Source organism: Lissotriton helveticus, chromosome 6 (genome assembly GCF_964261635.1).
Source record: "Lissotriton helveticus chromosome 6, aLisHel1.1, whole genome shotgun sequence".
Taxonomy (NCBI): domain Eukaryota; kingdom Metazoa; phylum Chordata; class Amphibia; order Caudata; family Salamandridae; genus Lissotriton; species Lissotriton helveticus.
Genome location: NC_136067.1, coordinates 1,070,110,321 through 1,070,127,727, shown reverse-complemented (window position 1 = coordinate 1,070,127,727; position 17,407 = coordinate 1,070,110,321). Strand labels below are relative to the sequence as shown.

Sequence of the window (17,407 nt, the reverse complement as noted above, 5' to 3'; positions counted from 1 at the left end):
TGGATCTGCTCCTTCCTGACTAGAAAGACCCAGTTAGTCAGCCTGGCACCCTACACATCTATTGCACGCCACCTTATCTACAAAGTTCCGCAAATATCTTCCCTGAGCACACCCTCTTCAACACATACATGATACCTCAACCCAGCAGCATCCTCTCCTACACCGACAACGCACAATTCCTTCGCTCCCTCATGGACAGGATGCCCAGTACCTAGATCAAGTTCAATACCTGCATGACTGAAATAGCCCATTGCATAAGGACCAACTGTCTGAAACTGATCACCAAAGGACTTCCCCTGGTGGCCAAGAGATCCAGGATCAACACCCACTCCCACCACCCACGGCAAGAACCTTGGGATCATCACTGACAGCAAACTTGACATGACTGCCAAAGTAAACACCATCACCGCCTGATGCTTCCATACCCTGAAGATGCTGAGGAAGATTTTCAAATGGCTCCCAATCAGTATCAGGAAAAATCATTCATGCACTGGTTACAAGCCCGCCAGACCACGGGAACACCCTTTATGCCATGATCAACAACGACTCGAAAGCCACAGACCATTTAGAACTCGGTGGCCAGAATCTCTCTCAAACTCTCATGTCACAGTTACATCACACCACACCACTGGCTCTTCATTCACAAACCAGCACAATTCAAACACCTCACTCACACTTCCAAGGCACCACATAACTATGGTCCAGAATACCTCAACAATTGCATCTGCTTTCACAAACTTTCCCAACTCCTCTACACATTCAGACTCCTACTTGCACAATCCCATGCACATGGAAAACCAGATTTAGAGGTTGAACCTTCTTCTACATCGCTCTTAAAGCATTGAACAGCTTGCCACTACACATAAGAGCCTCCTTCTCATTTCTTAAATTTCGCAAGAAGCTGATGAACTGGCTTTTCAATTAGTCCCTTGAAGCTCTAAGTGTTCCTAGACTAGAGAAGGTCTCCATCTGGATGCCACCCAGGTGCCTAAAACTGAAAGGGGGGAAAACAGAGGTTATGATAGTTGGCAGTAATCGATCACTCTAGAACGAAATTAGCTGGCCCCTTGTCCTGGGAAAGCGTCCATCTCCCGGATTCAAAGTTAGTAGTCTTGGGATTGCACTGGATTAGCATCTCTCTATGTCAAGTAAAGAGAGTGGTTGGCAGCTGTTTTGGCCTCTTAAGAGCCCTTAGGAAGACACTGAAATGGCTTCCACTGGAAACCCGAAGAACAGTGATTCAAGGCTTGATTCTTTCCTGCCTTGGTTATGGAAACTCACTGTACTTGGTCCACTGGCTGTTATTATGAGGCTACAAAACATTCAGAACGCAGCAGCACGAATACTACTGGGCATTCCAAAATTGCGATCAGCACGTCTAGTGCTCGAAATTCTTCATTGTCTACCCATTCATCCCAGTCCCTGTACTTTAGCTAGCACTGACAGCGCGGGGAAGCTCGTTGGGTAGCCTTGCGCTCTATAAATCAGAAAATAGAATAGAATATCACTCACACCAGGTCAGCGTGAGGATTCTCTCCTGAGTGATATTGTGCTCTACAAATCTGCACAATATAAGAGGGGAAACCAGTTCTCTTTTTGTGAAGGTTTTATTTTATGAACAAAGATATACTTGAACGAGTGTTTAGAAAATTTTAAATGGTGAAAGATTGGTGAACAATTTGGAGTACATTTTATGACCAAAAAAGTTTTGAATGTTTACCTACTTTTTCTTGCGGCAGAGCTGTGTACTAGAGGGAGTATTGTACTCACACCAATGTATGACATTACAACGCATGCTTTTACATCGCATGCCTTTACAACGCTGTTTTTACAACGCATGCCTTTACAACGCATAGTGCTTTGGGGCGCTGGATAGTGAATAGTTTAATTTACTATTCCAACTCCAGTCCCCGTGGATAGTAGGGAAGGTGATGGATAGTAAATTAAACCTATTCCCTATCCTAGAGTGCCCCCTTAGCGCAATGCGTTGTAATGGTTTGCGTTGTAAAAGTTGCGTCGTAAAGGCACTGCTTGGTAAAAGTTGCGTTGTAAAGGATGTTTCCCTACTCACACCCCTGCCATGCACAGTGTTGCCATCAATCATGTTATTTCTGATGTTACATTGATTTGATCGATGATGTCATAGAATATGTCATGAGTGATGTAATATGTGAGGTCGTAAGCAGTACATAGGGAGGGTTTGAGTTAAAGTTACTTTAGGTAACGAGTTATAGCTACTTGAGATAACTATAACTGATGATTTTCCGTGTTTTTTTTTGTTTAAAGGCTATGGTTTAGCCAACATTTTCCCACACCTATAACGTCCCTTTAACCTTTGTTTTTTTCTGTGAATTTCCATGGCCTTTTTAATGTGAAGTAACATTTTATTACGATATGTAACGCGAACTCCATGGAAGGCCTTGCATGGGGTAGCAATGGCCCCAGGGCCTTACCTGCAGCCAGGCCCTGTGTCCAAGCCCCTGCAGGCAGCCATTGCCATGCTGCGCATGACGTGAGGTTGGCTACAGGGCCCAACCTCCCACTGGTGCCCAACTCCTTGCTTGCCTGCACAGCTGTTCATGTTTTGTACAGCCAATCAGAGCACTCACTCACGTTGAACCCTAACTTCCACAGCATCTGTGGTGTAGTTCCTATATTACCAATAGGCTCTGCACATTGGAATAATGTATCCTATAGATGTGACGTAGGACTTATGTCTACTAGGTCTCTATCGAGTATATTAGACTTAATTGTGAGTGCCAGCTAGCTCAGAGGTCACTAGAAACTTTCTCGAGTTCACAAGTGATTTAGTTTCTGACAACCGCATAAACATGACACCTTTGTTTCCCCAAGATAAAACTCATCTTTAGAGTCATGGAAACAATAGATAGATATTTTACTCAGTCATTCGTGCATGCTTTGTTTCACCAGAGGTGCAGGGAAATTGCTAGACGGGCGTTTTCAATAAAACTATTTATTGAACAGTATTCTTTCTCAAGCAGAAGAAATTAACTGCTACAATCGTAATAATGGTTGCAAAGTATAATACGTACAGTAAAAAGAGTAGGATAAAATAATACTGTAAAAGCATTGTATGGCTCCTAGACCATAGATAAATACATATATAAATAACAGAGGCTAAAAAGTACTCAACTGGTGCTTCTAAAATACGCCTACCCTGATGTACCTAACCTAAGTCTAGTACGAGGGAAGAAGTAAGTGAGGTGTAGCATAAATTTATTATTCTTTGCCAAGAATCTATCCAAGATTTCTCTAAGGGTCTAATCTGCTCCGTAACTTGGTTTAGAATGAATAAGGTAAGGCTCAGGACTCGATTTCCCAACAACCCGCAAGGGTAGCTTGAAAACACTGGAGCTGGATTTCTCGGCAAGAGAAAAGCCAGCGTCTCTATCAGTGCGTCTGCTGGAGGGTCGGCTTCCTTCAGCACTTGCTGTAGCAGGATGTCTGGGGCAAGTAGATAGTCGAACTGCTCCAAATCACTGTGTGCTTGCTATGGCAAGTGTGGGCATATTTATACCTTGAAGGTGCCGAGTTTGACGTAAAGGTGGACATAATAACGTCATCAAAGAGTCTCAGTTCTTTGAAAACTCCATGAGTTCTTGGACAAGTCAGTATTCGAGCAAGGGGAAGTCCCTAGCTACTGAAGCTGAGTTTTCCAAGAAATCATTGTGGATTTTCTGAACTAGTGGAGGTAGCCCTTCCGTATTTGGACTGCATGAGCTATGTCTAAATATGGTTATGATTTCTATGCCTATATAAGGATATGGTGATTTATACCTATCTAAGGGCATGAATCGGGAAAATTACAGTAGGGTCCTAAAATGCAATACAACAAAGCGAAGTGTCCCGGGTCAATCAGAACACTCTATTTTTATACGTTGTGATCGTGAGACTCTCCCGAGAGTTCTGCACATATTTTTTAACCTACTTTCTCAAAAACGACGGAATGGATTAACACCAAATCACAAAAAGCACAGTTTCTGGAGTAAAATCTCGCCTCCTACCAAATGTGTGTAATTCAGTTCAGCCATTTTTGGACTATAATATTCTGAAAAAGTCTATTGAAAATGCATAGAGACTTTGCTTTTGAAACTCCCCACCCCTTTTGTTCTAAGCCCCTGCTTGATGGATCACCCAAGAACTTTCCAGGAAGGAGCTAAACTGCACGAAGATTCATCAAACGGCACCATAGTTATTAGCAAACCAAAAAAATAATTTCCTATGGAAACATCATCCTAACTATAACTCCCCAGCAATATTTGTATATTTAAAAAGTAAAAACACAGAGGTTAAAGTGAAGTTATAATTCGCTTTTTTTTATAAGACCTAAAATCTTTTTAAATAAACCTCAGAAAACACAAAATCTAAATCCCTCAGATTTGCCAAGCATGAATAGGTAACTTGACGGTAACTCACACTCTTGTCATGCATTGCTTATGAATTTACATACAAGATGAGTCTGGACATGTTAAACAACATAATTGATAACAATGATGACATTTCTAATCCATAAGCACTTTGTCTATGAGAATCCTGTTGACATTAGACAGTGAGTCATAACAAATAGGAAAAAAAGGTCTGTCGTTGTATGCAGCAGAAGTTGTCTGTGCCAGAGACTGCAAGATTGTGCTGCTGCTGACTCCCGAGGAAGACATGCTGCTGCTGAGTGGAGCCCAGACTGCCTGAAAGATATCTACTGCTAAAGAACCAGTGTCATGATCCCTGGACCTTCTATGCTGTGGTCGTGCAACAACATTGAAGTGTCACTGCTGAAGAAATGCCAGATGGCTTGAGAGGCTCCAACTGCCATGGTATGTGGATCAGCAAGCACTGCACTATTCATCATGGGGATCCTGAGGAGAGGCTGCCCAGAGAATGGAAGGCGTGGATTGTGCCAGTCACTGCACCCTATCAGCAAGATCACTGCCCAGGCTCTGTGGGGATTCATTCAAAGCAAAGGAAGTTGAGACTGACAACTTGAGTCTTTCTGCTCACAATAAACCTTGGCAGTGGCATAATGTAACTTGAGGGGGGCCCCCTGCAAAGTACATGGAGGGGCCCGCTCTCTACTCACTCAGGAGCTCTCAGGCCAAGGTACTGCGCTGAGGGGGCACCCTGGAGCTCAGGGCCTCCCGCACTGCAGGGGCTGTGGGGGCCTTTGTTACATCTCTGAACCTGTGGCAACAACTATTTGCTGAGTTATGCCCTTACCCCTGTGAGTGTAACAGTCCCCTACCTTAAAACTGTACTTAATTTGTGCCTTTGCCAGTATATGGGTTCTGTGACTAATCATCCGGGTGGGGAGGGAATTACAAAGTGGTGGAGGCAGATGTAGAACTCATTGAAAAGTCAACCAGAGATACAACCCGTATTGGCGGACCTAACTGAATTGTGTAGGATTTACGTTTTTTATGTGATTAAAGTGCTTGCTGTTACAGAAAAACACAGTACTGGACATTAACAGCCTGATTCATGTAGGCAATAGCGCTCGCAAAAAGGCCAGATTCTGAGAATCTGGCCCTTTGCGAGTGCGATTTTTGCATTTGGTATTCATGATACCAAATGCAAAAATCGCTATTTAAGAAGTCGCAAATATGCGAGGAATAGCATTTAAGGAATCTCTATTAGAGATTCCTCAAATGCTATTCATGACACATCAAGAAATTGCGATTTAGCACTTTTGGGGCCGCTATTTACCGAGAGGTCAGACCTGTCGGTAAATAGCAAAAACTCAGAAAAATGCTTTTAAAAGCATTTTTCTAAGTTGCATGTTGCACACACACATGTCCTTTGGACATGTGTGTGCGCAACACCTGTTCAAATGTGCATTTTAGGGGTGCTACAGGGCGTCCTTTGGACACCCCTGGCACCCTTAAAATCGCTATCTTATTTGCGAGTAGCAAATTGCTACTCGCAAATAAGGGATACTCCCCATTCATTCCTATGGGCCTCTTGGCCCATAGGAATGAATGGGGAGTATTTGCGAGTAGCAAATTGCTACTCGCAAATAAAGAACATGTAGGAATCGCTATTTTATTAGCAATTCCTACATGAATGCCGTTTTGCGTTTCCTCAATAGCGAGTCGCTATGATTCGCTATTAGGGCCACGCAAAACGGCATGTACATGAATCAGGCTGTAAGTTATTGAATCTGTTGATTTCACTCACGATACACCAAAGTGCATTTTGTACAATTCAAGAATAATTTTCCTGACATTTTGTCTGATTTTAAGAAAGAAACAAATCATGATTTTACACACCCTTTGTTAAATAGTGAGAAAAAATAACAAACACAAGATATGAATGGTGCCATGTTCACTTGTTGCTTGCATATACATGTACAAATCTATTGATGCCAACTGGATCTATGACTCTCTACCATTTTCCGCCACACAAACACATATTTTGAGAGTACCTTTAATTTTTGTATCAGGTTTTCGTGGCCTGCGCCCCTTGTCCTTGCAGCTAAAGAATCATATTTTCTGTACAGTTTCCATCCCAGCAAGTAATATAGATACATAATCTGCAAAGCAAAAAACAGCACCTTCAGGATCCTAGATTGAGTTATCCTACTAGGTAAGTGTTAAATTGTATACGTTCTGATTGGGAACCAGATGCAAACCAACTGATAATGCTCAGAAATGGAAATAGAGATACAATATGCAATTGAGAAATAGTTAGCTTTATGGTAGCCGTGTACATTTGCAAACTATATGCATATTGTACTATTTTCAAGAAGAATGGCTATTTTATAGATATGCTAAATGTGATATCTTTACATGTATAATAACACTATAGAATTAAGATTTTCCTAAACCTTTATAAGTATTCTCAGAGTTTCATTGTAGATAAATACATCGAATGGGGGTGCAAATCAATCATATTAAAAATAGACAACCATTAACAAAACTTCCTTTCACCTGTAAATTCAGCAGTATATCTCTTTAACGTTAAAATGCCTTTACAGTTGTTTGCATGTTAAAAAAGGGAGTGCTACTGATAGAAGAGACCAATGCTCCTGGGGAATAACATATGGAGAAGTCTTTCAACTCGCCGTATTTGAGTATAGACCTTCATCCTTCCACGTTTGTTAATGTGAGAAGGCTGTGAGTAGAGGTTACCAGGCTGAACTGTCCTCATGCTGTGGTTCTGGTGGAAGGCAACCTGAACACAATCAAATTGTGTCTGGACATCCAGGGCGTAATATTAGTGAATTGTATCTCATACATATTCCTAATGAAGGATTGAAGTGTGGCTGAAGGGTTTTGTGGGACCACACAGTATGGTGATACTAATGATGTAGGGCATTTCACAAAGAATTGCCATGTGGTAGGGAACAAATAATAGGCATGAGGTGAACCAACCGGGGTGCAGGGTCGGAAGACAGGGTCAGACTAGCCTACAGGGCAATCTGGCAGTGTCTGACAAGCTGGTCTAAAACGTCAGTGCATAGACAGTTTTTTGTGGTTAACTTGCCTGTTTTATGGTCTGGGGGCTGAGTTTTACTCTTGATTTCCCGGACAGTTTTTTAAAAAGGCTGCTTGCATCAATCTATAATCCAAGCAGTCTTCCGTCCTTTGAAAAACACTTATACCGCATATCTCTTTACAAGTTCAAAACTGCCCCAATTTTCAACAATGCGCCACTTGTTAAGCTATTGGATTCTCTAAGAGGAGCCACTTTGGTTCCCGGGCCTATTTTCATTCCCAGTACGACCTGCTGGAAAGAATGATCAGAACCAAAGGTAACCCTGAGAATTACAATTCTCCTATTACCATGACTAGAGAATCGGGATTTCATTAAAGACACAGAGGCTAACTAGTTATAATTAAAGAAGAAAAAATGACGCGGGTGTAAGAGAGTTTCTTGAAGAAAACAAGAAGAGAAAGGGAATCAGGAACATGCTGTGTGCAGTAAAAAACTATTTTAGGAGACCAGAGAGGACCATAGAGATTAGAAACATATTCAGGTTATTGCATGTAGACATTATTTAGTGAATCAAAAGTGCAATCCCATATAAGCAGATATACCTGTTTTAGTTTGACCTATTATTTACCTGTGACCATCTCTTCTTATGTCGAATACGCTCCTTATCCTTGAGGTGCACGAATAAAGAGTTGCCACGAGGAAGAGTGTATTGGAGATGTCCCCCATAAGGTGTCACTGTAAGACTGGGCTGTAATGTCCTTGAATTTGACTCCAAATAGCATGATAACTGAGTTTCTTTGTCATACGTAAATACCCTGAAAATCACAAAATTAAAAAGATTGAGAGAAAGGCTTTACAGCCCATGACAGTACGTTGATAGAAAACTAGAAATCAAGGGCCACATTTTTTAACTGGTATGCGTCACTTCTGTACCATGCAATGTGGTGCAAAAGCATTGCAAACCTCAAGTCAGATTTCTAAAGACACGCAAAGCCACTTTCCGTGGCTTTGAGTTGCTCCAAAAATCTGGAGTAATGAAATGAAGCACAAATCACTATGTTGCATTATTCTGACCTGTGAAGGCATTCCATGGGCATTGCATGGGTGTTCCCATGCAACTCCCATGGTTTTTGGTACATTCCTAGATTTACAAACCATTGTAAACTTGGGAATCTCCCGCAAAAAATACACCTTCCCAGGAGTGGTGTAACGAAGAGAAATAACTTTATTTCTCCTTGTTACTTCCTCTTTCTATGATTTCTGCTCAGGATTGTTTTTGTGCAGAAAGGTGTCCTTCCCTGCAAAAAAACATCCTGCATGCAACGCAGGCACCCTTGCTCCATGATACAAGGGTGCCTGGATTAGCACTAGGCTGCCCATTGTATGCCAGCACAGGGGGAAAAGTCAGGAATGTGCGGTATGCCTTAAATACAGCACATTCTTGCCCTTTCCCAGTGCTGCAGTGTAGCTCAGCAAGGTGACCTGCTGTGCTTGGCTGCAATGTGCCACTATTTCATAAATATGCCCCCAGTTTTTAAGGTAGAGACTTAATAGGCAAATCTAAGTTTTAATTAAATATTGAACACATTATTTCTAAGAAATCAAAGAAAACAACATGCATCGTTCCTTGGGACAGAAGTAAGTTACAGCTACATTGTATTAAAAACATGTGTTTCTGTTTATTAACAGGAAAAATAAATTACAACAAAGAGGTGCATCCAGGGGGCACTGCATCTCATCCTGGTTAAACCTGGTTGCTAGGAGTGCCCTTGTAAAAATGTCTTGTGGCTGAAGAGCCATGTTTCTTGAAGATTTTGAAAGTGATACACATGCACACATTGGTCACAAACACTTCACAAATAAACATTTTTTTTTTCAGAACAATTTTTATTGTTTTTTGATTTGTTTTTGAAGTAGTACAGAGAGGGCACTGTTCTCTGATCACTAGAGGTGCAGTGTACAAAGAAATAATCGTCATCTTCAAGCAGTACAGGCAACATTTAATAGGAACACCCATCCCCGAACTCCCTTCCCCCACCTCCCTTCCCATAATTCTCCCGCCCAAACCCTCACAGTGTCAACGTGGTCCAGTGGCCAGTACAATCCAACAACAAGGTTCGTGCGTGTATCATGTCACCCTGGGTCCACAAGCAAGTGCCCTGCATCAATATCCCGATGTGCTGGCGGCTCCAGCCACAGCCCTCTATAGTCCGCCCATCTCTTCCAAATTTTAAAGTGCTTTTGGGGGCAGCCCCAGGCAACAAACACTGGGCGCTCCAGCCCCATACAGAAGTCCAATCCCCTCTTCCACACCCCTAGCAAGGGAGCCCTTGGGTCCTTCCAGGCTCGGGCGATATCCCGTTTGGTACTGTGAGGCCCAGAAGTAGTAGGTGGCGTTTGTAGATGTTACCTCCCACCCGTCCCATAACATGCAGGAGGCCCAATTTCGGTGAGAGGGGGAGGTCCCAACCCAACACTTCAGACAGGCAATCCCAGACACCAGTCCAAAATCTCAGCAGCCTATCACACGCCCACACTGTGTGCACAAAGGTGCCCACCGCACTGCCACACCGCAGGCAATCAGGGGAGGCTATCTCCACAATCGGTCCCTAGTATAGTAGGCTCTATGTAAGTATTTAAATTGGATAAAATGCAGGCGAACTGCAATTGCCGCCCCTCTCGGGGCCTCCAAGGCCTCTCCTCTCTCCAGTCCTCTTCTTCCAGGTCTCCTATGTCCCCCTCCCATGCAGATCGTAAGTTATCTAGGGATGATGAGCAGTGTGTGACTAATGTCTGATATATACTTGAGATTTTCTTAGTGTCTATCTCACCCATGAAGACCTTGGCCTCCAATGGGCTAAATTCGGGCAAGGAGTCCAGGCCGACCAAGGAGGGAGATAGAGCGTGTCGGAGCTGCAGATAGGGGAAGAACTGTGTTCGGGGCATATCGTATTCTTCTCACAGGGCTTGGAACGATTTAAGAGTCGTGCCTTTCATTACATGGCCCAGGGCCGATATTCCTATAGCGTCCCAGCCCCATAAGCCCCGCAGGGATGCCAGCGCCGGAAACCGCCCATTTTGCCATAAGGGAGTCTCCCTCGTCAATCTGTTCCACCATCCCATGCGGCGCAGTGCTCCGCGCCACACCCGAAAGACTACCTGAGTGACCATCGGAAGCCTCTTCCGCACAGCCGCTGAATACAAAATGGTGTGTAGCGTGTCCGGGTCCATCAAATACCTTTCAAGGGCATAGGCCGGATCGCTCCGATCTCCATACCACCATTCATTCAGTATCAATAGATGAGACGCCTGATAGTAGGACAAAATGTCCGACGTGGCCAAGCCCCCACAATAAGTGGAGAGGAAGCATGTACGAAGTGCCACTCTCGCCACCCCACCCGCCCAAAGGAACTGGCTCAGCGCCGAGTTCACTCGACGAAACCACTGCGGCGGAATAGGGTAGGGATGATTTTGCAGCTGGTATAGTAGACGCGGGAGTGCCACCATTTTAAATATGGCCGAACGGCCATAGATATTCAGGGGCATTCTGGACCATGTCGTCATGTCAGAACGCACACGGTCCCAAACAGGCAGTACGTTGCGTGCCCATGAGTCCCCCGGGACATCCGTCAGGAATATCCCCGGGTATTTAATGCCTCCAGCAGCCTCTTGCAATGTATCCGCCCAGGGCCCCAGGCCTCTGCGATCGCCCAGCGTCCACAGCGTTGACTTCCGTAGGTTTAGGTGGAGGCCAGACACCTCACCAAATATACGCATGATTTCTAGGACCCTTGGCCCCGATCTGTTTAAGTCTGTAAGAAAGAAAAGGACGTCGTCGGCGTAGAGCGCTATTCTGTCGGATGGTCCCGCCTTCCATTCCACACCTCGCAGTTGTGCGTCCATTCGCACCCATGCTGCAAGCGGTTCCATCGCCAGGGCGAATAAGTAGGGCGAAAGGGGACAGCCCTGATGGGTGCCCCGGCCTATAGGGAAGGGGCTGGACACTGCTCCCGCCACTCTCACAGATGCTGTCAGGTCGGTGTACAACAGCTGTATATAGGAAAGGAATCGGGGCCCAAGGTTCAGGCGAGACAAGAGGGCACCTAGGTAGACCCAACTCAAAGAATCAAATGCCCTGTCGATGTCCTCCAGGAGAAGCGCCGCCGGAATCCCGCCCGCCCTAGCCGCCTCCACCACCACCTGTGCACGCCTGATATTGTGTTGTATCGCCCTATGGGGCATGAACCCTGCCTGGTCTGGGTGGACCAGATCCGTTATGTATGGGAGAAGACGATTGGCCAAGCCCTTTGCCAACAGCTTCGCCTCAACATTCAGGAGCGAAATTGGCCTGTAAGACTCATGCTGTGTAGGAGACCTCCCAGGTTTACAGAAAACCACAATTTCTGTGTGTCGCCAGTCTGCTGGAAGGCGACCACTGTCCCTGGCCGCCTCCAGCGCCTGCCTATAGTAGACTCCCAGTTGGAGATGAAAGGTCTTCATGAACTCACAGGGAAAGCCGTTGGGCCCAGGGGCCTTGCCAGTGTTCAGTTCCCCTAGCGCCGCGCCCAGCTCTTCGGCTGACAGCGGAAGGTCAAGTTTGGCACGTCCCTCATCGGAAAGTGCCCGTGGCGGGAGATCCGCTAGAAATTTGTCTACATCCTCCACCGGAAGAGATTCCCGAGGGGCATACTGGGTCGCATAGTAGCGCGCAAAGCTGGCCGCTATAGCAGCCGGGGCCGTCACCGTGTCTCCCGCCTCATCACAGAGGCCCGGTAGGGATTGTGCCTGGAATGTATTTTGGCAGAGCCTAAATAGCATGGCACTAGATTTGTCTCCCCACTGATAGATCCTACTTTGTGTAGCCAACCAGAGTTGGCGAGCCTCGTCCATCAGCAAAGAGGTGTATGATTGTTGCATAAGGAGCAACCGTCCTACGACATCAGCATCACCTCCAGCACTACACTCCACCTCCAGGTCCTGGACCCTATTTGCCGCATCAACTATAGCCTCCCTACGGGTCACCCGGGCTGCGGCACACCAGGCAATATCTACGCCCCGGAGCACGGGTTTTAAGGCTTCCCAGAGGGTCATAGCATCCGTTTCTGGCCTGTCATTATTGTCCCAGTATTGAGCTATTGCCTCCCGCATATGCGACTGATAGCTATCTTGTTGTAAATGCCATGTGGAGAGACGGCACCTAAAAGGCTGCCGTCTCCTGTCTAGGTGCAGGTCCATCGTAATCGGGGAGTGATCTGACAGACCGCGTGGGAGAATGGATGTGGAGGCCACCCGCCCTATCCAGTCGTGGGGGATGAAAAGTAGTAAAGTCTAGAGAACAACCTATGGACTGCAGAGACATATGTGAATTTGCGGCTATGTGCATGATGGTACCTCCATGCATCTATCCAGCCCCTCCTCTGCACCATGCTTTTCAATCTAGTTGGGGTATCCGCCAGTTGGCCCCCTCCCGGCCTGTAGCGATCCATAGTCCCATTCATCACGTCATTCCAGTCACCACCCACCATCGCCATCACATTCGGAATTTCAGCCCACACATCAAACAATTTTTCAATGAGAGCTTCCTGCAGCGGAGTTGGGGCATACACACTCCCAAAGACCATAGGTTTGTTTCCCACCTTTCCCTTGATGAAAACATACCTGCCATTGCTATCAACCCATTGCGCTTCATGTGAATAGGACAGTCTGCGGTGGACAAGGATCGCAACCCCCCGTGCCCCCCTCACAAAAGCAGCGTGATATACCTGCTGGTAACCATAGCGCTGCAAGGTTAGAGTTTTGGTCCCCAGAAGGTGTGTCTCCTGCAGGAGTAGTATGTCTGCCTTTTCCCTCTTTCCCAACCGCAAGACTGCCCCCTCTTGATTTTATCAAGCATCCCCCGCACATTCCAGCTCACAACACGCAAGGACGCCAGCGGGGGCTCTGTCTCATGGGTGCCACCCGCCATCGGAGGGCAAGTAGAGCAAGGCCCTAGATGTCATGGACCACACGCACACATAGAACTCTAACTGGGCTCGAATGGACACTGTGTCAGAACAAGCTACCCCAACATCCCCATCTCCCCCTTCAGCCCCCCACCCCCCATGCCACCCCAACAGCATCCCCACCCCTCCAACGCCCCAGTGCAAACCCGCAACTACCCGTCCACCCCCCAACCCCATACCTCACAAACATTGAAGTACCTGTCGCGGAATAGAGTATCGCCAGCCCTCAACAGGAGGCCAGGGACCTACTATGCCAATGGATCCCCACCAACAACCCACTCAAGTTCTACCTACCCCTTACCCAACTAACCTATTAACCCCGTGGGTACATCCGCCCTCCTTCAGGCATCTCCCAACCCACGTCCGCCCTTTTTACATGTATCATGAAGCAATCAGTTAAGCGGTGAGTCACAAGTAGAAACTTCGTCTCCGGTACAACCATGCTCCATTAGGAAAACTCCTGAGCCCCATGTCAAGGATTTGTGGAGTGTCATGGGGCCTCAAGACGCCAAAGTTTGATTGTCTGCCTCATCAGCGTCCCCCGTCGCTCCATTGCGGGAAGGTTGGCTCTTCTGAGAGCACGATCGCCAGTTGCTCCTACTACGCGACCTCCGGGGAGTTCTCGAAGGCCCACCCGTAGACGATGAGTCAGAATCGCGACCCGGAGGAGTATGCACCCTGATGCGGACTGTTTCATCTGTCCAAGCAAAGACCTCCTCTGGCGAACTAAAGAACTGTGTCCGGGACTGGAAGACCACCCGGAGGCGGGCCGGGTAAAGCAGGACATATTGAATTTTAAGTTCTCGTAGACGCGCCTTTGCCGCAGTGAAGGATTGTCTTTGTTGCTGCACTAGCTTAGTATAGTCGGGAAATATGAGGATCTTGTGATTGTCGTACATCAGGGGTTCTTTCGCGCGAGCTTGTCGCAGTATAACGTCCCGGTCATGGTAGTTGAGCAGCTTAGCGATCACTGGCCGAGGGCGAGCACCCACAGGCGTTTTCGGGAGAAGTGCTCGGTGAGCCCTCTCAACCACGAAGCAGCGCGACAGGGACTCCGGGGGGAGCCACCCCTCCAACCATCGGGTCAGGAACGCCGCCATGTCGCCTTTCTTACTGTCCTCCGGAAATCCCACAAATCTTAGGTTATTTCTCCGGGCCCGACCTTCCGCGTCTTCAACCCTGAGCGCGAGGCCCTTCTGAATCCCCTCCATGGTAGCCACTTTCTTTTTGAGGATCACCACATCATCTTCTACCTCCGTGATTCTGGTCTCAGTTTCAGTGATGCGGGCCACCGCATTGCGCAGATCCTGCCGGAGCAAGGTGACATCAGCCCCAATGGCCCCAATTTTTGCATCAAGCATATCCCTGGATTGCGTTATAGCAGCCATAAGGGCTGCGTTGTCCGGGCCCGGTCCCTATGAACCTCCAGAGGCCCCCGCTCCGCCACTCACACCCCGTGAACTTATCGATCGGGCCTTGTTTTCCAGTGCTGCCACTATTGCCGCCCCTCGTCATGGTGAGCCACTGGCACAATTGTACAGTCCAATCAGGCCGCAGGGGCGCCGGACGAACGCCTTCTTCACACTGGGTGTGGGCCCCCCGCAGCAGCCCCCCGTCCCTTCAGGTGCCACAGAGGTACGACCAAGCCGGGAGGACACAGTCACAGCGCCACAGCAGCGCCCACCATCCCCAGGTACAGGCACTATCATGCAAAGTATTACTTCCAGCGTCGCTGACCCAAGGCCGAAGATCGTCGATGGTATGCACCGCAAGGGAGCAGAAGCACACGCTCCCGGCCAATTCCACACTCCGGCGGCCAGCCAACCGTCCCTATAAATTCGTCCCCACGTGTTCAGAGGCCAACGGCCCAGACCAGGCCCGCAGGCCGCCTCCACCTTCAGGTCCCTCAGGCCGCGCCCCGGCTCCCGGGTCTCCGCCGGGAGGGGTAAGGGGGGGGTGGTCGATGGTGGCCGGGGGGGCAAGAAGATAGAGCTCCCCACTGCACCCGGGTCGCCAGGCTCCCGCGGTTCGATTAGGCCGCCGAGTGGAAGCAGTCCCAGCCGAGGGTACAACCCCTCCCCCCGCAGCGTCGCCCGCCTGGGATGGCGGCTTACCCGGCCTCTGATGACAGTCAGGCCCTGGGAGCCCCTCGCAGTGTCCGTCAGCAAGTCTCCACGCGACCTCAGGTCCTTCTGCCGCAAAGAGTGGGATCCGGCACACCCCACTCCGCCGTGCCCGGCGCTGGCTCACTTCCAGCCGGGTGCGGGCAAACTTGAGATCCCGGCTCCCTCGGGCGACACAGGCCTCACGATCGCAGGACACAGATCCTCGGAGCACACGTTGCAAATGCGCCCAAATCGCCACCGGAGCTCCCTCTCTGCCTCCAGCAATCAGACTCCTCACCAGGGCAGTTGTGGGATAAGGCGATGCAGGATATAGGTAAGGATATTGCGCCGGCGGGACGGAGCTCTCTAGATCGCGTCCGCCATGGTCGCCACCTTGGCCACGCCCCCCAACAATTTGTTTTTAATGAGTCCTCTTTTATTTATATTTTCTTGTAAAGCAATTTGACACTTTTCTATCAACTGTAAAGCAGCATTTTCTTCTTGTGTGCTTTTACCATCATTTAGTTATTTTAAGAAGAGAGCTAAAAAAATATGCACCACTCCAAATTCAAATTTAGGTTTTCTATTTGAAGGTAGTTTTTATTTGACTATTTGGACAATATACCTAATACCTAACAAAAGCATAGTGAGAAAGCAAGAAAACATTGCGATGTAACTAAAATTAGAGCAAACTTATCATTAAGAATATCACTTTATACATTTCAGCAAATGCAATCTACTCTTTTGTAGAGGGATTATAAAATATATATATATAGCTAAACCCTTCACAGCATTGTCTTCCACTGCTTAAAAAGAAATAAACAGTCATCCTACTCCCTTGAATATCTTACTTGGCTTTCCTAAGCCTTTAACTACCCAACATTGTTGAAGATTTAATCTTCTCTCTCTTGAACATTGTGAGACAGTGAACATTAAACAGGTCATGTGTGGGAACCGGTATACAGCCTTTACAACGAAACTTTCACAACGAACTACCATTACAACAAAACGTTTACAACGCAAACCATTAAAACGCATAGCGCTGGTGGGCGCTCTAGGATAGGGAATAGGTTTAATGTACTATCCAACACCTTCCCTACGATCCACGGGGACTGGAGTTGGGATAGTAAATTAAACTATTCACTATCCAGCGCCCAAAAGCATTATGCGTTGTAATGGTATGCGTTGTAAAACTAACGTTGTAAAGGTAGGCATTGTAAAAGTATGCGTTGTAACGTCATACATACGTGGGAACCAATCCATGTTAGCCAGTTCTTTCTTTGTTGGGAGAAAATCCATATTTGTCTCTTATTCCCACTGTTCATCAGCTCCAGACACCCTTTATTTAACTAATAGATTAGCTGGGCCTGCTGACCAGGCCACAATAACACATGCTCTGTCTGAAATGTATAACTGTTTTACTGTTTTACTGTTTTTATTCTAAAGGATTATTGCAGTGCACATATTCCACTCCCAGGGTTTGTAAAAGTGGGCAATTAACATAAAAACTTTTGCCTACTGAAATAATCTGTGAGATTCCATGTAACAAAATACCTGTCTGTGTGCTTTAGCACTGTGTAGTAACAGTCAGCCATTAAAGGCCTATTGACTATTGATGGAGCGAGGGTGAAAACAACATTTTTTGTATACCCCTCGTAAAGTCTCTTCCCCACAACAGTAATATGTATTAATCATGTGGTTTTCAAATTAACCAACATAGAATAAAATGCACACATACCAAATACACGTGGGATACGAATCTGCTTATATTGCGAATCATAACTTACTAATTCAGTGAAATTGTTATATTAATTTTGCACGCAAATGTCATAATCTAAACAAAATCTGTGT

At 46.8% G+C, this 17,407-nt stretch overlaps 1 protein-coding gene across 1 annotated transcript in view; it reads right to left on the bottom strand.

Moving 5' to 3' along the window:
• Positions 1 to 17,407, bottom strand: part of LOC144762615 (chitin synthase chs-2-like) — a 693,194-nt gene that overhangs the window by 453,863 nt on the left and 221,924 nt on the right. The window contains exons 7-8 of the mRNA XM_078647842.1: positions 8,078 to 8,264; positions 6,437 to 6,544 (exon numbers count right to left, since the gene is read on the bottom strand). Coding sequence (XP_078503968.1) covers positions 6,437 to 6,544; positions 8,078 to 8,264 — 295 coding nt within the window. The remainder of the gene's footprint in view (positions 1 to 6,436; positions 6,545 to 8,077; positions 8,265 to 17,407) is intronic.